Here is a 20,087-nt window from a genome sequence, read left to right on the forward strand (position 1 = left end):
TGTCTGCGAAGTAACTTGCCATCCCCAGGACTACTTTGCTGTAGCAGCTCAGGGTGATCTAACCCTGACACACAGTGGATGGAGCTCCTGGCCAGTGTCTGGCATGGGCAAAGGAAATGCTGTGAACCTGCATCAAATAAGACCAGGGCCAAAGTCTTTTCCCTTATAAAATGGCAAAGGCAAAAGAGGCCAACAGGTAAGATTTGGTGGGGAAGATTTAGTCTTATAAGCTCTATTTTTTCCCTTCTCCTTTTGTTCCTCTCCTGTCACTGGCAGATGTATCAACTTGAATTCTGCTGCTTTGGGAATGTATGTGGAATTTCATTTGCTACTAACCATCACACTTTCAGTTGTCTGACCCTGGCCTGGAAATGTGCTATACAGTGTATCCCCAAGATAAATGAACTGAGCAGCATGTTTCTTATTACTTCATCTCTGCCTCTGTGTTCTGTATTAAAAATTAAACAGTGAATAAAAGCTGGCATGTAAACTGACCCACCTGTATTAAGCACAGCACTAAGCAAGATAAGTTTGCATGTTCAGCCTGTGCAGTTCATTTCTTTGTGTGATATAGTGCTGGCTCTGCCTCTTAGAGCAGCATGCTTTGCTGCTCCTGCTGCTCCTGATTATTGCAACCAGAATACAAACAGATGTTCCTGGTAAGACTGTTAAATATAGCGTTGAACTCAAATTCATCATAATTTAAAACTCTTTCTGAAAGAGGTCTTTGCCCTTTGACTGTCCCTGTCTCAAATCACATCTCGGACCAGTAACTTAAAGATGTTAGAGGGGGTCATTAGTTGACTGCCTTCCACTTCTGGAGCAGGACTTCCCATTTACACAGTGATGTGACAAGTACCATCAGAAAAGATTAGTCTTCAACCAGCCTGTAACTAAAGAGCATTGAAACATCAGATATTCTTCATCCTGATGCAGATAATTGTTCTTCAGAGGTCAGAAATGCATTGCCCAAGAGGTGTCCACAGTGCCATGTTTAAATAGGCGTTAAAAAAAAAAAACCACCAAAAATAACCCCATAAATCAAGTATGTTAGGCATTAGGAGAGCAAAGTACTGAACCACCTGATAAAATTTCTGCAAAAGTAAAATGGATGGCAATGCATTACTCTTCTCAGTCATTTATTTCAAGCCCTGACTCTGAGTTGCACCTACATTATTTCAATATTTCTAGATGCTTTCAAGTGTCAGTAAACACTCTGCTTTCCCTTGGCATGTACAGTCTCCTCTCCCAAAACTCTGGCAATGCAAACTCACATGTTGAATAGAGCTGAAACAATTCCTGCACTTAGGCTGGAGCTTCACTGACAAGATTTGTGGATCCAAACAGGGCAACTGCAGGACTGTTCAGTAGCCTTATGCATGTGCTCTAAGTTTAAGTACTACTAATCAAAGTTACTACAATACTACAAATTCATTTTTAGTCTCGGTAAGATAGCAATAGACTGAGTCAAAAATTCTGTTAAAAAAAACCCACCACCACCAAAACCCCCACTTTTCTGGCTTGGTGGGAAGATGCAAGATGAAGACAGTGGCAATTGCTGAAGACTAAGAAAACAAATAGGGTTAAGATTTGTTGTGTAGGTATTTTGTCATAGAAAAATAAGTCACTTTGACAGAGGACTGAGGAGAGGACAAAAAAGACTTCCTTAAACAAAGAACTATAATTCTTTACAGGTTACTTTTTGTTCTTTCCTACAGTGCTGTTTTATCTAAATAGCAGAAATGGATATAACACAAGTAATAGTACAAAGGCAGTGTTTGAGTTCTGGCCAGTATTGGATGGTGGTAACTGGCAATATATAGACAGTGTTTTAGTTTTGCTCACCATGATTTTCTAATAACTCTTCAAAGTAAAGGCAAATATGTGGTTACTGCTATATAGCAATTACTCTTAATGTATGGTGCTACCCCTTAAGTAAGCAAATATCTTCATTTTAATGAAAAAACAAAAACAAGTGTATGTAAATTTTGTTAGGAGCCCCATGGAAATGCTGCAAAAATTTGCATATAGGAAGGTCTAATTAACCATAACACCCAACATGAGAGATACTGGGAGTTGATAATTTTTTCCAGTAAGCACTGCCAGTAGTAGAATACACACATACTGAAATAAGTTTAGAAATGAAATGCATTAAAAAAAAAAAAAAACAAAAACCCAACCTGAAAAATCTAAGTTTAGTTTCCCTCTAAATTCAGAGTTTGCTCAACTTTGTTTCTTGCTCCACACAGTTGGTATTCCTCTGTCCAGTTGTTGTAAATACTTCAGCCTGAGATGTGGTGTGCTTGTCATACAGTACTGCAGTGGCAGGAGAATATTTTTTTTAAAGCAAGAGAGAATGGCGCAGAGGCAGTGTTTATGTAAAGTAAGCTGTGTGAAGGGAGTGTGCCATAATTCAAGAATAACATATATATTTATAAATGTAGAATTAAGTTAGGATTTTGCTAACAAGCTGTTCATATCTTAAGACTACATCTGCCACCAGAGTGGTATTAAAAAGAACAGCTTATCCTTCATTTAACATCTTTGTAAAAGAATCAACTGGCAAAGAAAAAAAAAAACTTATTTCTGAAGGATAAATGCTTATGCTCTTTCCCTGGCCAGCCATACAGGACGCAAAGCACTTTTGTGCAGATATCTAGAAAAGAATAATTTCCAGCTCTTTGAGCAAGGGGGATATCTTTTGAGTTAGGATGTTATGCTGTGTGTATGCTGGGCACATTATGCTATTTTTCAGTAAAGCTAAGAGAAGTAAAGAAAATGTACTTGCAGTGAACAGTTGATGTACAAAAGAATTAGTCTGGGATTTCTCTCAATGCCAGGTTTACTGTCTATTACTGCACATAAACACAATCTATGCTTGTTGAATAACAACATAAGCTATAAGAGATGAGTGGAAAAGCAGTTGCTGTTCATCAAACTTCCTGCTCAGGTAGCAACTGTGCACACCTATCCTAGTTTCAGCTGGGATAGAGTTAATTTTCTTCCCAGCAGCTGGTATAGTGCTGTGTTTTGAATCTAGGATGACAATAATGTTGATAACACACTGGTGTTTTAGTTGTTGCTGAGCAGTGCTTACACTAAGTCAAGGACTTCTCAGCTTCCCACGCTCTGCCAGATGAACAACAGGCTGGGAGGGGGCACAGCCAGAACAGCGTATCCAACCTGGCCAAAGGGATATCCCAGACCATATGATGTCATGCTCAATATTTAGGCTGGGGGGAGTTGGCTGGGGGGCAGTGATCACTGCTTGGGACTGGCTGGGTGTCAGCTGATAGGTGGTGAGCGGTAGTGTTACTTGTTTTTCCTGGGTTCTGTTTCTCTCTCTCTCATGGTTTCTTTTATTATTATTTATTATTATTATTTTGTAATAATATTATTATTAAACTACTGTTCTACTCTTAAGTCATGAATTTTCTTACTTTTCTCTTCAGATTCTGTCCCCTATCCCACTGGTGGGGGTGGGTGAATGAGTGGCTGTGTGGGGCTCGGTTGTCAGTTGGGGTTAAACCATGACATCATCTTACCCAGCCTACTTATTTCTCATCCCCATTTGGCTCTTTAGGTTGGATGCATGTTTTGTTTTACTTTCATATGCTTTCCGCCCCCCCACCTTAAACTGTAGCCTTGGTGTGCTTGTAGATTTCCTGCTCCTCACAGCAGTGCCCAGCAGAGGTATAGCATGAGTGATAGATGTTGGTCTCTGGGTGGGCAACAGTTGGGGTTTGCTCAGCTCTTCCATGTCCTTTGCCCAGCACCTTGCTTTACTTGACTGCTATGCCCCAGATACTTGTCTCGTATGTTGGCGTCAAAATTCCTCAAATGTCTATATGTGTAGGTCTATAAATGTCCTTCTAACCTAGATACCAAATTTGCAAGTTAAAGAATTTAACACTGTTCTTGTTTTCTTCTGTATGAATACTTATTAGTTGCCTTCACAAGAAGCCTACTTCTGACAGATACATAACAGCTGAAATGTGGTTTTGATTTGTGTCTTTTTGGTTTGTGTGTGGTTTTTTTTTTGTTTTTTAAATGAAGCTTAGCATGTTACTGCATAGTCTTAGTAGGGCTTAATCTATGTGTGGTGTTGGGGTAGGAGGGTATAAGGAAGGACACATTCAGGTATCTTCTGAACACAGTTTTTGAATTTCAAGGGACTGGACATTTGACACTGGGATAAACCTACAGTCCTCTGATACCAAATATGGTGAAAGCAGCTGAATGCTTAATTATAAGTTTTGCTCTGTTGCAACGGTTTGTTTGAGAACTTGATGCCATAGGAGATGGGGTCACTTTGCCTTTGGGAAAGATATGACTTGGCAACCAGATGGAGATCTGCCTTTCCACTTTGGAGAAACTCCCCTTACTGTAGTGTGGTGATGAAAACACACCACTAATCTAGGCAACTTGGAAATTTCTGTCTCCAGAAATATCTCCTGCTTGTAAAGCTGGTACTAGAAGCAGCTGAAGTTTTAGTGACTGACTCTGTTACGAGAGACCAAGAATGGCAAGAGGACTATGCTCATTCCCTTTCTTAGTTTTAAGTGGAGGAAAGTTGTTCTGAGAGTCCTTAGGTGTTTCTGCAGCCCAGTGAGAAAAAATGACCTGCATCTTTGCACAGGAAAAAAGCTGCTTCTGCAGACATGGGACTTCAGCTGAGCTTTCTGTTTCATTGCAAGGACACTTGCACTCCTGAAATGCAGTCTTAAAGTGTAACACTCGTGTTCAAAATTAGGAGCAACTGGGTTAGTTAAGTTTCTTTGAATATACATACTAGTTCTCCTGAGGAGGAAGAGAAGAGTATGGAGACATCTTGTTTGTGTTGTGTCTTCACATGGAAAGCTGAAGTAAAATATGCTGTTCAAGGATTTGGCTGGGTATCAAAGGAAGTGTGCAGAAGTTCTGCAAGACATACTTTTTAAATCTGAGATGAAGGCAAAGTCTAAAGACGAAGGCACTCTCTGTCAGTATTAAACTGTGTATTCCTTCGTTTCAAGTTGCATCTATTAATATAATTCTGCACATACTCCAATACTCTTTTTCAGGCTCTTCCCTCTTCTTTTGCAAGAATTTATTGAGCAATTTTAGATTCATTATTTCAGCAAAATCCACTGTGACCACAGGCAACTCCCCTTCCTTGGTCAAGAACCTCTTCCAGTGCTTATGTCCAGACCTCTGATAATACCAGTTGAGTTGATCTAACTGTATGGATCTTGTGCATTCGTTAGAGTTGGGCAAAACCTCCTTTTGCTTGGGTATTGCTGCATCTTGTTCTTGACCTGGGCTAAGGGACACCACCCTTCCATACTCTCTTTCAGATCTCTGTCAACATTGTCTACTGAGGTTTCTCTTCCCCACGGTAAATCTTGCTATCCAGGCGTCCATCCTGCTGGTCCCCCTTATCTGGCTGCTGCTGTGGTTGTCTCTTCCTGCCTGTTTCCCTTGTTGACAGGAACTGTGTGGCATGGTGACAGTTGCACTCCTCTTCCTCTCCCCCATGGCAGTTACTTTCCCAGCACTCGTGGATGGCTCGCTCCCCCAAGCTCTCCATTGCCACCTTGCCTGCCACCCTGCAAGCTGGACAATTAGTTGTTTGTTTTTTATATACTTGGCTAACTTTCAGCATGCTGCAGGAGATATTGCTGTGAAAACTAGTAGCATCTTTGTGACCCTCTTTTACAGGAAGTCTCATACTACCCATGATGGTCAGGCTCTGCAGGCCACAACTACCAGTAGTTCAAAATACGCAAGCCCTCCTAAAACCATACAAAAATATGCCCTACAAATAATGGGGGAAGTGGGGATCCACTTTTAGGGTTGTGTGGCTTCTGGCTGTAACTGAACCACCATTTTCCCAGCCTCTATGAGCAGCACCTGGCAGGCGTTGTACTCACTTGGGATAAAGTGTGGAGAAATGGGAAGATAAAAAGGAGGAACAAATTTGCAGGTCAAAATAGCAACCTAAGTCACTTAGGTCTCAATGTAGAGCTGAGAGTTAACAAGCTGTGATGGTTTGCTGATTAACTTGATCAAAGTATCTAGGTCATTAATAGGCTTGTCAGTGAGGTAAATTGACTTAAAATATTTTTTTGGTTCAAGTTCATGGGTGTAGGGGATTTTTTTCCTCTGCTAAATTGTTGGCTGACTGAGGTCCAGAGACCCTGAGTTAACTGCTGTTTATTAAAAAAATCAAGAGGCTGCTCCCCTAAAGTATTTTAATGTTTGTTCTCTCTTGTCCTATTTACTTCCACTTCAGTAAACACAGTTGTACTAAGTATCTTTGGAGGACTCTGTGTATAATAGTAAAGTGTTATCTTTGTAACGTGAAATTGCATGGTAGCCCCTTACACCTTTTTAAGATGGAGTAATCTCTTTGTGACAATAGTAAAGTGAGCTTTACCAGCCTAAAAATTAGTTTCCTAATGAAAGAGGGCTGATCAGGACGCCTGGGTGCATGTTCTTTGTTTCACTTTGATTTCAAAATAAAAATGACTGATGCTACTTCCACCTTCTAATATGGAGGTTTTTATGTTAATTTCTATGCCTGAAACCACTTGGAGATCTTTGGGGAGGTGGTACAAAAATATTTCCAAATAGGGCATTGTGTTGGTTGAAGCAGTTCACACCAGCTTTTTTTCCATTGAACTTCTCTGTAGTTTTTGTTTTCAGAGAAATGACCTCTATAGAAATCAATAAGCAAACTATTCTTTAGTGTTTGTGCACCTAAAGGGTTGTTAGAGGGTTAGAGAAAACTGTGTTTCCAGAGAGATTTCAGCTATTGTGGTACATAAGCTCCATAACTAGTTTGAAATAGTCTCTAAAACTTCTCAAGTTTTTCTTTCTGATTTTAAATTTCTTCCATTTTTATTTCCTCTTTACGCATGAACAAGGAAACAAAGGAGCACTTTGCCACTTGGCACAGGCCACTGAGGGTTTCCCATAAGTGCTCTTAAACATACCGAAGTGGGCTTAATAAGACTTCTCATGCATATGGCATCTCACGTTCAAACAGGGTGGCCAGTAATGGCTACAGCATTCTGGCTGGGGTTGTACAGCTGCTGTGTGCAACACTGTTGGCTTGGGGTACCACTGGCAAGGAGTCGCCTGCCTTCTTGCTTTTCTGCTGGTGGTTCGCGTGATGACACTGACTACCCAGAGGCATTCACGGCTTGCCCTGAGTGGCAGATGCAGTGGGAAATGTGTTACAGGACAGCAGAGCCTGGGTCAGCTGTGGATGAGCAGTGATTTTGTTACAGGGTGAGTAAGCCAGAGCATGTGGGCTGGCTCGGGGGAGTCAGACAACAATGTAGATGCTGATAACTGGTTTGCCTATTCACATTATTGAAAAACATTTTTTTTTTGGCAGGGCAGGAGAAAATATTTTTATGTACTGGTACTGTAAGTCATGTTGTGGTGGGATTCTTGGTTGGTGCTAGGTGCCACAAGCCAGACTTGATTCAATGGTTTGTTGCCTTTGAATCAAGTTGTGTCCCGGTAGCCCACTTTTGCCAGTGTCTAATATGTTGTTTGGTGACTGGTAGGGTCTTGGCTGATTAAGTAGTTCTTGAACCTCTCTTGCTGTCTTGAGTAACCTGCATCCTGGGGCATGGAAGGTAGATTTTTATCACTGAGTAATTACTCAGATTGATAGGGATATTTCACTGTTTGATCTTGGAGACAAGATTGTCTTGTGGGCACAGATGTTGGGAATGGTGATCTCAAAACCCCTCAACTGAAGCATTGTCACCAGACACTAGGTAATTGTTGCATGAGATATTAATTACACTGTTAAATATTTACCATACTAATCATAGTCAGGTTTTTCTTCCTCGCCTAGTCTTTGGACTACAGCTTTGCTTTTACTCTGTCCTATTGCTACAAAAATGCATTAATACAAATTGTTCCAAGGGAATACTTTAGAATTTTGCATCTAAATCAGCTTGCTTTAACACTTAGTTTCTCGGGTCCATTTTCTTAAAGGAATGGTTTAATTCCTGACTCTTAAATACTGTCTCTGTGTTTGAGATGCCTGACTATTTTATGCAGCTTTTAGTCATACATCCTCAATAAAAATTCCAGTGTGCACTGACAATATTGTCTTCACCAAGAGCTCATATCTACGTATTATATAGAAATTTTGAGTATTACCCTTAGTGTAAATTTGTGTTAACTGACTGCCTTAGGTCTCTGTAGAAAACACTATTTAGTTTTGGAACTGGGCTACTTATATGGTCCTGGAGGATCCACAGCATTGTTCAGCAGTCCTTAGTTTATGTTCTTATGATAAAGGTCAGGCTGTGGAGCTCTTGTGAATTTTTTTTGCTGTTTCTGTTATAGAAAGGCTGCTTACCTTCACCAGTAAAAAAAATACCATTAATTTCTTGGGTTTTAGTTTCTTTGTGGATTATTAAATGTTGTTATACTGCTGCCTACATTTTCCTCATCTACTGCAGGCCTGATTTTTATGCATATGCTTCTCAAAATTTTATAGATTGTTACTGAGTAGGTAGGGGAGAACTGTCTTCCCAGACACTGTTATTGAAAATGATGGAGGAGAGCATTGCTTGCATAACTAGGGAAGAAGAAAACAGGAAAAGGTAACTGTAGGTGCTGCGCATGGAGTTTCTCACCTAAATGCCTTGGTTTTAAGTTTGTTCCTCTGTCTTCTGGGGTTTTTTTTTTTGATGTGGGACAAAGTTTAAACTTTGCAAACTCCTTGTTGTTCCTGTTTTGCAGTGTTTACATAACACTAAATGCTTTGAACAACAGTTCAGGCTTTCACAGACTGGCTCCTTCAGTCTTTTCACTTCTTTAACATCTTGTTCTCTCATCCGTGCCTTAATTCTTACTTGGCTGCTGTCCTGCACCTTTGTTTAAGAGGCCCAGCTGCCTGTCTAGTAGCTGTACTTCTTGGGTCCTTTTTGCCGTTTCCGTACCTGCATACTTGCTGCTAGCTGCTTTTGCAAAAGTACCCATTGTCAGATGTTAGACAGTAAAATATAAATACCTGAATCTGATCCAGTAGACTTGAACTAGTCAAGGACTCAGAACAGCACCCTGCATCCTGCCATGCTTGAGTTTGGTTTCTTCTTCTGCCATAGGTCTCCTGCATGGCCTCAACACACTCTTAGGCTGCACAGCTTTGGGGATTTCTGCTGACCCAGCTGCATCGGTTGCCAATTAAATACACAGGTCTGCAGGTAGAGCTGTGTCTGGAATCATGGACTTGGCTTTAACACCTGCACAACATACAAGCTTTTATGCTGAATCTACACTGGAGGTACTTCGCTGGGTCACTTTTCTACCCTAGAAAAGTGTGTCAGTTATAGACATGGTGGAAATGTTTATGCCTGCCATATTATCTACCAAGGAAGGTAACAGAATATCCTTCTGGACAGCTGAGGAATAATACTTTCATGGAAGGCTCTGTACAGTAGTAACAGGCAAACACATAAAATACTAGATCTCAATGTAAAAATGAATGTGTGTTTTGGTATTTCTTTAGCTGTCCCTCCATGAGTGGCTAGCTTGACAGCTGCCAGAAACGGTGCATCTGGTGATGCACTGGAGTTTGGGAGGGGGTGAATAAAAGATGTAGGCTCTCTGATGGACAGGTTTGGTTTAGTAGTACCTTCATCAAAGTCACTGTGGGATAGATCACTTTGTAAAGGCTACATCTCTGTTTCTACAGATTCAGATATGAACTGTAATACCATACTGCAGCTGTAGAAGACATAACAGAGCAAAGCAAATTGCAGTAGTACATAGGAAGACACTGTAACGTGCAAGTCTAAACTATGGAGTCTGCAATCACAGTGGTTTTCTAAGGCAAAGATTGTGTGTTTGGGGGAATAACTTGGCTTGCAACATTTCCACACCAACAAATGCTGTACTGTGTAAAGATGCTTTTATTGGTGTGTGTGCTTCTGTTTATCAAATCAGTGTCTATACCGACTGGAGAAATACTAAGTTTAGATAAATTCACATGCCAAATTTGGCTTCCCTCCTTTTCAGATAAAAGCATTATTTGATTTATAGGGTTGGAGGGCGAACTTTTGTATTTGCATGTGGGACTTGCTATGGAGCTTGTGTCTGCACTACCTGAAATTTCATTAGTGGTTTGAGTCTGTCATCTGTCTGAAATTATGCTTTCCAGAGACCACTGAGCCACCACTGCCAGACTAACACAGGAAAGACGTGTTTCTGCTGCTGTGGTCTCTGCTGCCTGTTGGAGAGAGGGCTGTTAAAACAGGTCTAGACTGCAGCCAGCTGATGCACATCAATCTGAATTGTGTTAACTTAGTCACACAGAGTTTGCAAGGTTTTTAGGAGAGGACTGATCTGTTTCATCCTTTTCATCCAAATGAAAAATCAATTCTTCCCTGCAAAAAGGGATTACATCAGCCCATACCTTCCCCAAATACTTTTTCCCCCCTGAGACATTTGAACACGGACTTAATATTGCTCAGGCAACCTGTAGGATACTGTTCTTTCTGCTGAGAAGAATTAGATGAGGTTTCTTAGGGAAAAATACTTGCTGTAGCTGTTCAGCCTCCAGCAGTGTGGTGAGCTCCCTTCCCAGTACCGCTTTCTCTCCTGTCTCTTCAGTATTTGTCCCCAGCTGCTCGCACCTTGGAGCCAGGCCAAGAGCAGTGGGATAAAATGAGACATCCCTGTGACCATCAGCCCGGGCTTCGTTAGCTTTGGCCCCTGCTCAGCACATTATCTTGCAGAGCATTTGTCGAGTTTGTGGTTGATACCTGGTGATAAATCTCATTTTCTCTGCAAACAGAGAAGGCAGCAAAACAAAGTCTGTTCTGACTGCAAAGACTGGGGCCCTGTCATGCAACACAGGCATGTGTGCTGCTGTTGCCTATAGGGGTGTTGCTGTAGAGCCTCTATTCCCCTCCACCACCAACTTAGAAGTGCTAAGTAAACAGGCCTTGGCTGCTGCCTGGTGCCCAGCAGCCTGTGATGGCCGCGGGGCTGTTCCAGGGTTCCAGAAAGGGTTTCCTGAGCAGCACTTTGCCTTGTGGACTCTAATCACTGATTAACCCACATAAGAGATGGCTGGAATATAACAGCTTACAACAACAAAAACTATCTGTGCTGCCATCTTGTGAACCAGAATTTTATAACGCCTTTAAGGTTATTTTGTAAATATGGCAGTGTTGCCATGGCAGCAGAAATCTGGTGTGGAAAAATATTGCTAAAATGACTTATTGATGGTATAGTGTGCTGTATGGGATGGGCAAGTTATCACTGCTGCTTGTTTCTACTCATCTAAATTGAATGTGAAGGGCATCAGAAGGGCTTTGATCAAGGAAATGAACATTGCAACAAATGTCACACAGGTGCACACAATTCAACAAAATCCAGTAACGTGCAGTGATATCTGTAATATTTTAATACTTATGCACAAAGAATCCATACATGAATGCTTCATAGTTTTCAGTGTAGCTCTTAGTGAAAGTCAGTAGTATTCTCTCTGGTGAAATCATTATCACAAAAATGAGTTGAGATGCTGCTAAATCTAACACTAGTGGGAGACCCAGAAATCTCTAATATCTAATTTGAATTGATTTATGGAAGGGTAAAAAATAACTTGTAGTGCTGTAAATCTGAAATGCCTTGCTAAAGGATTTGACACTCATTTTATGTGCTGAAGTTCTGAGATCTTGTGTAGACAAGTAAGTCACAGTGTCTTCCACAACACCATCTTCATGTTACCTCTTGTGTGCAACATAAGAGAAGTGGTGACTGAATGACCTGCATCACACCTTCCTTCCCCACATTGCTCAAGTGACTCACAATCACAAAATGTTGCCTTTCAGGCAAAGTATGCTTTTAGGATGGATAAAACTTGAGATTCACTAGAGACTGTCATTGGAGTAGGAATCGAGAGCCTCAGATCTAGAAGACGATGTTTCCAGGGTGTCTGGCTGCCAGAGTAAGTTGGCAGCAGAGGGCTGTAGCTCTTAACTTGAGCCAAGGCTCCCAGCTATAAGGAAGATTTGGGGCTGAATGCACTGTAATGTTCTGAAAAAAAGTAGTTTTCTCAGCTGCCTGCTCTGTCACTGCTCTCCACAGCCTCTAAGTGGAGCCTCCAAGCTTATGCAGTTTTTTTTAATACAACTCATACTTCTTGACATCAAGGTATTCAAATTGTCTGTATCATATTTTCATAGAATGGCTGGAAGCTTTTGCATGCTCTTGCTCTGGAAATAGGATGTGGCTGTTTGAAACAACCTTTTTCTAGGGTTCCTGGTTTAGGAGGTGTATCATGCTAAATATTGCAGTCTAATGAGAACAAATTCCAAAGGTAACAGTCTTTCCTTATAAACAGACCAACGCCACCACTACCACTCCTGCTCAGCCAAGCAATACACCTCGCTTCTGCTGCTCTCACCCTCCTTTTTAAAGCAATATTTATGGGCCTGTTGGTGGAGAAAAAGTGGGGTTTTTTGCATTAAAAACCAAAAGCTAATGAAGGCTAAAGAGCTGAGATTTCTTAACAAAGCTTTAGATTAAGAAACATAATAATGTAGAACTCTAAATGGTGGTTTCTAATGTTTCAGACTATTGTATATTTCTAAATATCTTCAAATAAAGGTTTTGATGTAAAAATAATCCCACCATTTCACAGACATTTAAAGTTAGAATATAACATTTTGCTTTGGGACTGACTGTTGATACTCTTATTCTCTAGCAACAAGATTTTTTTTTGCCCTTTGTTTGGAATGAGATGGCTGTATTGTAATCTCTAGGTCAGCAGTCTGTTTCACTTCCTGACAGTGTACATGTGCCGAACCAAACTGAAAAGCTGTGGTTGTGAACCAGGGAGGTAGTAAATGGGTGGTAACTTATCTTACCTTGTCTTCGCTATATATTTTTCATAGCAGCATCCAGAGTTTTGGCTCTGGAGTCCCTTCCTTCTCCAAAGTTCTGCTTCCCAGGAGACTAAAACCTGGTGCCTTTGGATCCACATCTTGCAGCATAAATCCGAAAGCGCAGGGCAAGGCAAGTATAAATCTTGCTGCAATATCCAGCGTGTACCAAATGTGATGGGCTTTGGGTGAGTTATATGATACATTCTCTCTTCTCTGCTGAACATGGGCTCCAGGATTTCCAGTCCCTTAGCCAGTAGCGTGCTTTGCTGATCACACAGATACTCAGTGACAACTTCATAACTGGTTAAGTTCACAGTGCAACACTGGCTTCCAGTTCCATTGACCCTTGCCTCGAATGAGATTCAGGGTTTTTTTTGCTTTTAAAGTGCAAGCCTGGGCTCATTATACTACTGCTGTTTTGCATGGTCAAATGTGCAAACTGGGATCCCTTGGTGAGCAGCGTGATGTTTACTGCTTGTGGGTCTGGCATAGAAGTCATCATTGTTATCTTGCCAGAAATTCACTGCTGAACCACTCTGCCCCAGATTGCCAAGAGTCAAAACAGAACTGAGCAATGCAAAAGGAAACTGTACCTCAATACTCACTCCTGGCAGGCTTTCCAGTTCTATGTACTGGAATTAAAGTTTTGGAGATTTAGTTCCATTGATCAGGTCTGGGTTTGGGTTTTTGTCTAAGGCAAATCAAAAAGTTTCTGTGCTGGCAAGTACTGCAGATTATGAATATAAAAGATGGCCTTATGTATACTGGTGTATGATCCCAAGTCAGGAAAACATTTGTTTACACAAGTTTGAACACAAATGATAAGACTAAAACTGGCATGGGTAGCTCTGCAGGGCTGTTTTAATGACTACCGATTTTTGATGGTGCTACCCAGAACTTCAGGGGTGTAGCATGTTTTGGTCTGCTTCCTTAGATTGCCTTTTGTCCCTTCAGCGTGGAGCACGGTTTGGGTTTAGCTGTAATGAGTGACCGAGTCAATCATCGTGTTCACCACTGTGGCAGTTTTTCATAGCATACATCTGTCAGTAAGTTATTGTTAAAAACACAATATTAGTTATGGGATCACATTGTAGAAAAAGAAATAGCAGAAATGCACATGCACATTTGGTATCTATAATAGTCTTATTCCACAAGCTTCATACTGAAGGAAAACATACTGTCTAACATTGAGTTATAGGTCCTTCCTTTCATATAGCCAAGGTATTAACTAGTTTTTTCTGGGTAAGAGTTTCTGCAACAGACTTAAATCTGGTGCTGATGCTGCAGTACTGTGTGGTCAGGAAAACAGTGGGTGAGCCAAAGGCAATGCTGCTTTATTAGCCCTGAAGAAAAATAAATTGCTCCAAAGGTACCCATACATCCTATACCATGTCAGGTGGCTATTCTCTGTTTCACTTAAAGAAACAGAAGTAGAAGAATTTCTGGTTTTTTTTCAGTCCAGTCTACCCTTGCTGTTGGCACCATGTCATAAAATAACTTCCATAAACTCACTGAACTGTGTCTTAAAAAGCAGAACCTCACAACCTTAAAGTAATGCTTCTTTCTGTTTAAAACCACAATCCCCTTTTAACTGCATCAGTGTAAAGGAACAAAAGTACTGTAATAGCAAGCATTGGGGAGAAAAGTGCTACAGATTTCTCAAAAAATACTAGGAGACAGAGTAACAGTGACGGTCAGCTGTTTGCATAACAAACACTTACAAGGTTGTTTGTATATTTGCAGGATTTCATGTAAATCCTAAGGCTTTTCCTTCCTCTAATTAAACATGTGCAAAATGGAGTAAATCCTTTTACAGTAGATCTTGTTGTACCTAAGTTCTGCAACTTCCAGACATTAGTAAAGCCTGTCTTACATATAAGACAGCTGTAGCTCTGTTCTCAGTCTTGGAGACTGATTCACAAAGCTGTATTTTTGCAGACTTGTGAGGTTTTCTAGAATAGATATAATTTAGAGGTTTTTTAGCTACAAATGGAAAGAAACTCTTTGCAACTTTCAGGTCTGCTCCATTTACTTTTCCCTATTTTTCATTTTTTCCACTGACTTACTAACATTCTCCTTCTAAAAGGAGACTGGTTTGCTTGTACGTTTATCTAGGACTTGTTGGATTGACAACTGTATTCTTAATGACTTTTTTGTTTCTTTGCTTCCTCATACTGTTTCCTGTTTCTTCCTCAGTGTGTTGCATTTATCCACTAGACAGGGTAGCCTCCCTGTCCAGAATAGGATGGTTCTAGATTAATCTTAAAGGCTCTTGACCATGCTGGAAGCAAGTCCAAAACAGTTTTTCTGTTGTTGAATAACAGGACTTTTGAAAAGCTGAGGAGTAGCTTTCGCTTTGGATCAGCATCTCATTTAAAGCTTGGGGAATAAGTCAATTTTATATGGACCCTTTTATAAAACCAGACACAACCCACCCAACTGCATCTTTTCTCTTCTTCCCAAAACCAGCACCAGGTTATGAACAGCAAGCTCTTTGTGTCGAAAGAAGAATTTGGAGGGTTATAAATTATAACCTAGACCTGCTCTGAAAGCTGCTGTTGTCTTCTAGTGTCATGCCAGGTTGCTATTAGCCCTTCCTTCTTAACACTAAGCCATGCCTTGCTAATGGGCATTCAACTATAAGGCTGTTAAGTGTAATACCTGGGCCAGTGCTAACACACAGAGCTCTTTCTGTTAGTGAACCTCAGTTGCATGGTGAAGGAAAGCCTGAGGAATTGCTGCTTGTGATGGAAGGGCAAAAAGCAGCAAATAACTGCTTTTCAGGGGGCCCTCATGCACCAGCTGGTTTTGGGCCAGGGGAAAGTTGCCTCTAAGTAGCAAACTTTTGTACCAGAAGGGAGAAAAGCAATTTTGGGGGGCACATGTATCTTCAAAGGCAGTTTCAATGTGAACTTTTTTGGTGCCCTGGACTGAAGATGCCAGAAAAAAGTTTTCATAGGAAAACCAAGAATTAAAAGTGTAAAGGATCCGGTTTAAGGTACCAAAAGCTGCTCTGAGGGCATATGGTTCATTGCACTGGAGATGGTCCATTGGACATCAGGGTCAGCTTCAGCTCATGGTGAATACCTCCTGTGCCTAGCAAGCTTCTCCTGCTATTTGTACAACTCTTTTTCTAGAAGACACATTTTAGGAATTAAATTCTATAGCAAGACCTAACTGGCTCGGGTGAAACCCACATTTGCTAGGAGTATACATTCTTTGTTTCTTCTTCCTTGCCCTCTCTTTATTTTTTGGTGGGGGGGAAGAGACATTTTGCCAGTGTGTATATCTATTTAGTCTATAAAATGTCATTAATAAGGATGACTTTTGGGACCCTTGGCATGGACCCGTAACACGTGAACACACAACACAGGATGGAGCAGGGAAAATTCTTAGGGATACAATTCTCCACATCGAAGCAACTTTTATACTGCTAACTACAGTTTTCCTAATGACACTCGCCCCATGCAGTTTTGTGTGATATTGTCCCAGATTTATGGCTGGTGGTTTCCTGAAGAGCTATTTGGGTAGTTTGTGCTTCAGTGAAACAACTTTCATACATCCTGTAACAAATCCAAAAGGGTAATGGAGTAGGTAATTTGTCTTGAGTTTTAACATGAAACAAAATGATGTAGTGAGCTTTTCTTTTTTCTCCATGGTGGAGGAAAAACTGGCTCATTTTCAGCTTGGATCCAAGCTTTCTGGTTTCTGAAGTTACCCCTGTGGAGGTGATGTTAGATTTGTAATGCTGTCTCATGCAGCACACAGCAACACTTCCTTAGTGACGGTAAATAAAGCAAAGTAACGTCTTCATCTTTGCTTTTGTCCATTTGCAATGGTCTTAATGTCCTTCTAACAATAGCAGAGATTGCCTAAGCAAAAAAAAAAACCCACCAGATTTATACCTCTTGTAACGTGACTTAGCTGCTAGAAACAAGAATAATATCACAGGGCCAAATCGTTTAGACCACCAATGTGAGGAACTTCCGGTCCGGTGATTAGGATGCTAACCTTCTTCAGGAGTGCCTTGTTAGAAGCTTCTCTTGGCTACTCAACATAAAACTGTATTAACCAGTATGTTTATATCTGTTACTGGCCTTCTGAACTGATTATGCATTTAACAATTACTGTTTTCTGTCTAGTACCATGTCTATCACACAGAAGTCTCAAAAACATAACTAGTTTACCACCTTGAAGGATTTAGTCACTGGTGAGAAGCCATCCCACCTGATAGGTGGCAGGAATATTTCATCCAACTCACTGCCAGGTAGACCTCAGACACATAAAAGTACCTTGGGCCCTTTCAACAAAAAGCTTCACTCATTTCTTCAGCACTGGTACCATGTGTTTCGTGGGTGAACATGGAGAGCCACTATGAGATGCGGAAGGATGAGCTGCAGGAGTACCCTGTACCAAGACAAGAATTCCTGTGAGCTTGGGTTGCAGAGCCTCTTGGCTGCAGGAGCCAGCCTCACCCAGCACATTGCTGGCCTTGATTCTCTTGGGGTTCAGCCCTGGCATAGCTATCACAGAGTTTTTTAAATGCAAACATCAATAATACACAGTACTCTGTTTTATTCTGGTTTCAGTTTAAATTACTGTCTATTAAAAAGCCTAGTGCTGTTCAATAGATCTGAGGATTTTCACACAGCAGTGTGAAAACACAAAATAAATTACACCCCTTGGGGGATATCTACTTCAAAGCATGTTGTTTGGTTATGGATGGGTCATGACCACACAGTGCAGATATGATTCTCTAGCCATTTTGATCTGCCATGTCAATGAATACAATATTTTTCTCTTTAGCCTGCACCCATTTCTCTTACTGATTATTATTATCTTGTGGTAGTAACATTAAAAATTTGATGGTTGTGGGCGGAAGATATTACTTCTGTTAAAACCACAGATAGCAGTGCTTCTCAAATGTTGTCTTTGTAGATGGATGGAGGTCTGCTTGGAAGAAGAGCTGCCCCCGACTACGGAGCTAGAGGAAGGCTTAAGAAATGGCGTTTACCTTGCCAAGCTTGCGAAATTCTTTGCCCCTAACGTGGTGTCAGACAAAAAGATCTATGATGTGGAGCAGGCACGCTATAAGGTAGTAACTTCTTCAGTTCTCTCACCAGCAAGACAAAAAAAATGTAGTGTCTGTCATCCAGCTCTTACAGATACCCAGGTGTGGTTGGTTAACTTGCTGCATCTCTTTCATAAGGCTGCCAGGACTAGATGGAAGATGTAGCACTAAGAAGCCAGCATGATAGGTTAGAAATGTTCTACCCTTAGAAAAATTGTTAGTGTCACTTAATGTTTTTAAAGCTGAACAAATTACACTTCTGGCTCCAGGAAGAACATGAGCTTTACCATTTATACAATTATTTCTTACTAGGAATAGAAGTCAAAAGCAATTCAGTAATTAAACTTGATAATGATTCAGAATTTTCTTCATTTTATATGGGAGGGCATTCACTTAATCAGATCTGTGTTTATTTTACCAAATTTAACACTAAGAAGCAAAAAACAAGCTACCAGTAATTAAGCTTACCTTGGTAACTGTGCAAGCTGTTCGTTAACTCCAAGATCCTCTATAACATAGAAATATATATATGCAAATGTAGTAGTCCCCCTATGGAATGCATTATCTCAACATATAGAGGGGGCAGAAAAAAAAATTGAAATAGAGATTTTTAAGCTGTAATCACAGGCTGTTGTTTGAGACTCAAGAAATTAAGCTGCTCTAGGGTCTGCATGGTTAAAAGAGCCATGTTTAAGAATCCTGGTTACATTCAAATGTTTCTGTTGAAAATCTCCAAAACTTGAGTTCAGGCTTCTTTTCTCACTTTATCCTGACTCTTTAAAAAAATTTTAGCAAAACAAACTAAAATACTTTCCCACGTTGCTCTTTTAATTGCTTCTTGCACAGACTGTAGGGCAGGTCAGGTAGATCTGAAGTGTGACTAAGAGCTCCTTATCTGTTCTCCTTCACAGTAGTGCTGAGCAGTGTTACCACTTCTGTACTTTGGAGTTAGTGGCTTCTAGTATTTGACAGCCAGCCTTTACTCCAAAAGACTACTGAAGGGCTGTAAAAATGGCCATTTCAGTCACAGTCCACCCAGATGGGTACAAATCTGGCTTATGTTACATAAAAGAATGAGCTGGATAGCATGGGGCTGTTGATCCGTCATTAGCAGGATTGTAGCTAGCGATGCTTTAGTCTCCAGGTTCAAACAAGGGAAAATCCCCTGAACTTGACTTCAGGATGTAAAATTGGGAAGCAAAAGGAGGATCAATAATCAGAGAATTTGCTTTATGTGACTTTTATCATCTCTTCCTTCCAATAGAGATCTGGCCTTCATTTTCGGCACACTGACAACACTGTGCAGTGGTTAAGAGCAATGGAGTCCATTGGTCTGCCTAAGGTAAGACTTCAAATTTTAGCAAAGAAACTGGTTCAAGGCACTGACTCACTGAGATCCTATTTTACCTGCTTGAGTATAAACAGTTGCTTACAGTAAGTCTAAGGAGAAAGAGTAGTTCAGGAAACAAACCTGAAGAGAAGGTAATGCTGAAAGCAGTGTCAGTGATGTGCAACTGCTGCCACTGTGCATGGGCTGAGGCTGCTGTGGATGAGTGCTGTGGGTGGAAATGCTCAGGGTGCTTCTCCTGTGGGAAGACAAATGGGGAGGAAGGTAGCAATGTTTTAGCTGCATCTTATTGCTAGTATAGGCTCTGGGTGCTTGAAAGGACTATGGTTGAAAATGGAAAACTTAAATATTTGCTTCCTTTAGGTTACCACCTCTCATCATGCCTCTTGCTGCCTCTTCCTCTTAATGTATGTCCTAGTTTCTCTGCCTCTATCCTGTTTCCTGGCTGTGCTTGCACACTCCAGTGCATCTGCATGGCTATGCTGCTGCTCCTCTTCCACCAGCTCCTTTCTTGGGTCACTTCTCATATTTGTCTTCTTCCTTGTGGGTCTTTGCCTGTCATCTCCCCCTTCTGCTGCTTTCTCTGTGCACCAGTGAGTCTTTTTTCAGATTAAAATCCTTTAAGAAATGGCTTTGTGGAAACACCTAGTCTGGTTGTTTGGATATATTGGCACCCACACACATCCTGGGGCAAGTACTCCCTTGCCCAGGCTGCCCAGCATCTGCCCCAGGATGACTGGGTGGGGGCAGCCCTGGCACT

General features: G+C 41.0%; 1 protein-coding gene across 6 annotated transcripts in view; it reads left to right on the forward strand.

Moving 5' to 3' along the window:
- The window catches only part of IQGAP2 (IQ motif containing GTPase activating protein 2), a 129,519-nt gene that overhangs the window by 47,986 nt on the left and 61,446 nt on the right, over positions 1-20,087 (forward strand). For all 6 annotated transcript variants that reach the window (XM_075079308.1, XM_075079310.1, XM_075079312.1 and 3 more), the window contains exons 3-4: positions 17,847-18,003; positions 19,244-19,321. In XM_075079308.1, coding sequence (XP_074935409.1) covers positions 17,847-18,003; positions 19,244-19,321 — 235 coding nt within the window. The remainder of the gene's footprint in view (positions 1-17,846; positions 18,004-19,243; positions 19,322-20,087) is intronic.

This window comes from Phalacrocorax aristotelis, chromosome Z, assembly GCF_949628215.1.
Source record: "Phalacrocorax aristotelis chromosome Z, bGulAri2.1, whole genome shotgun sequence".
Lineage (NCBI taxonomy): Eukaryota > Metazoa > Chordata > Aves > Suliformes > Phalacrocoracidae > Phalacrocorax > Phalacrocorax aristotelis.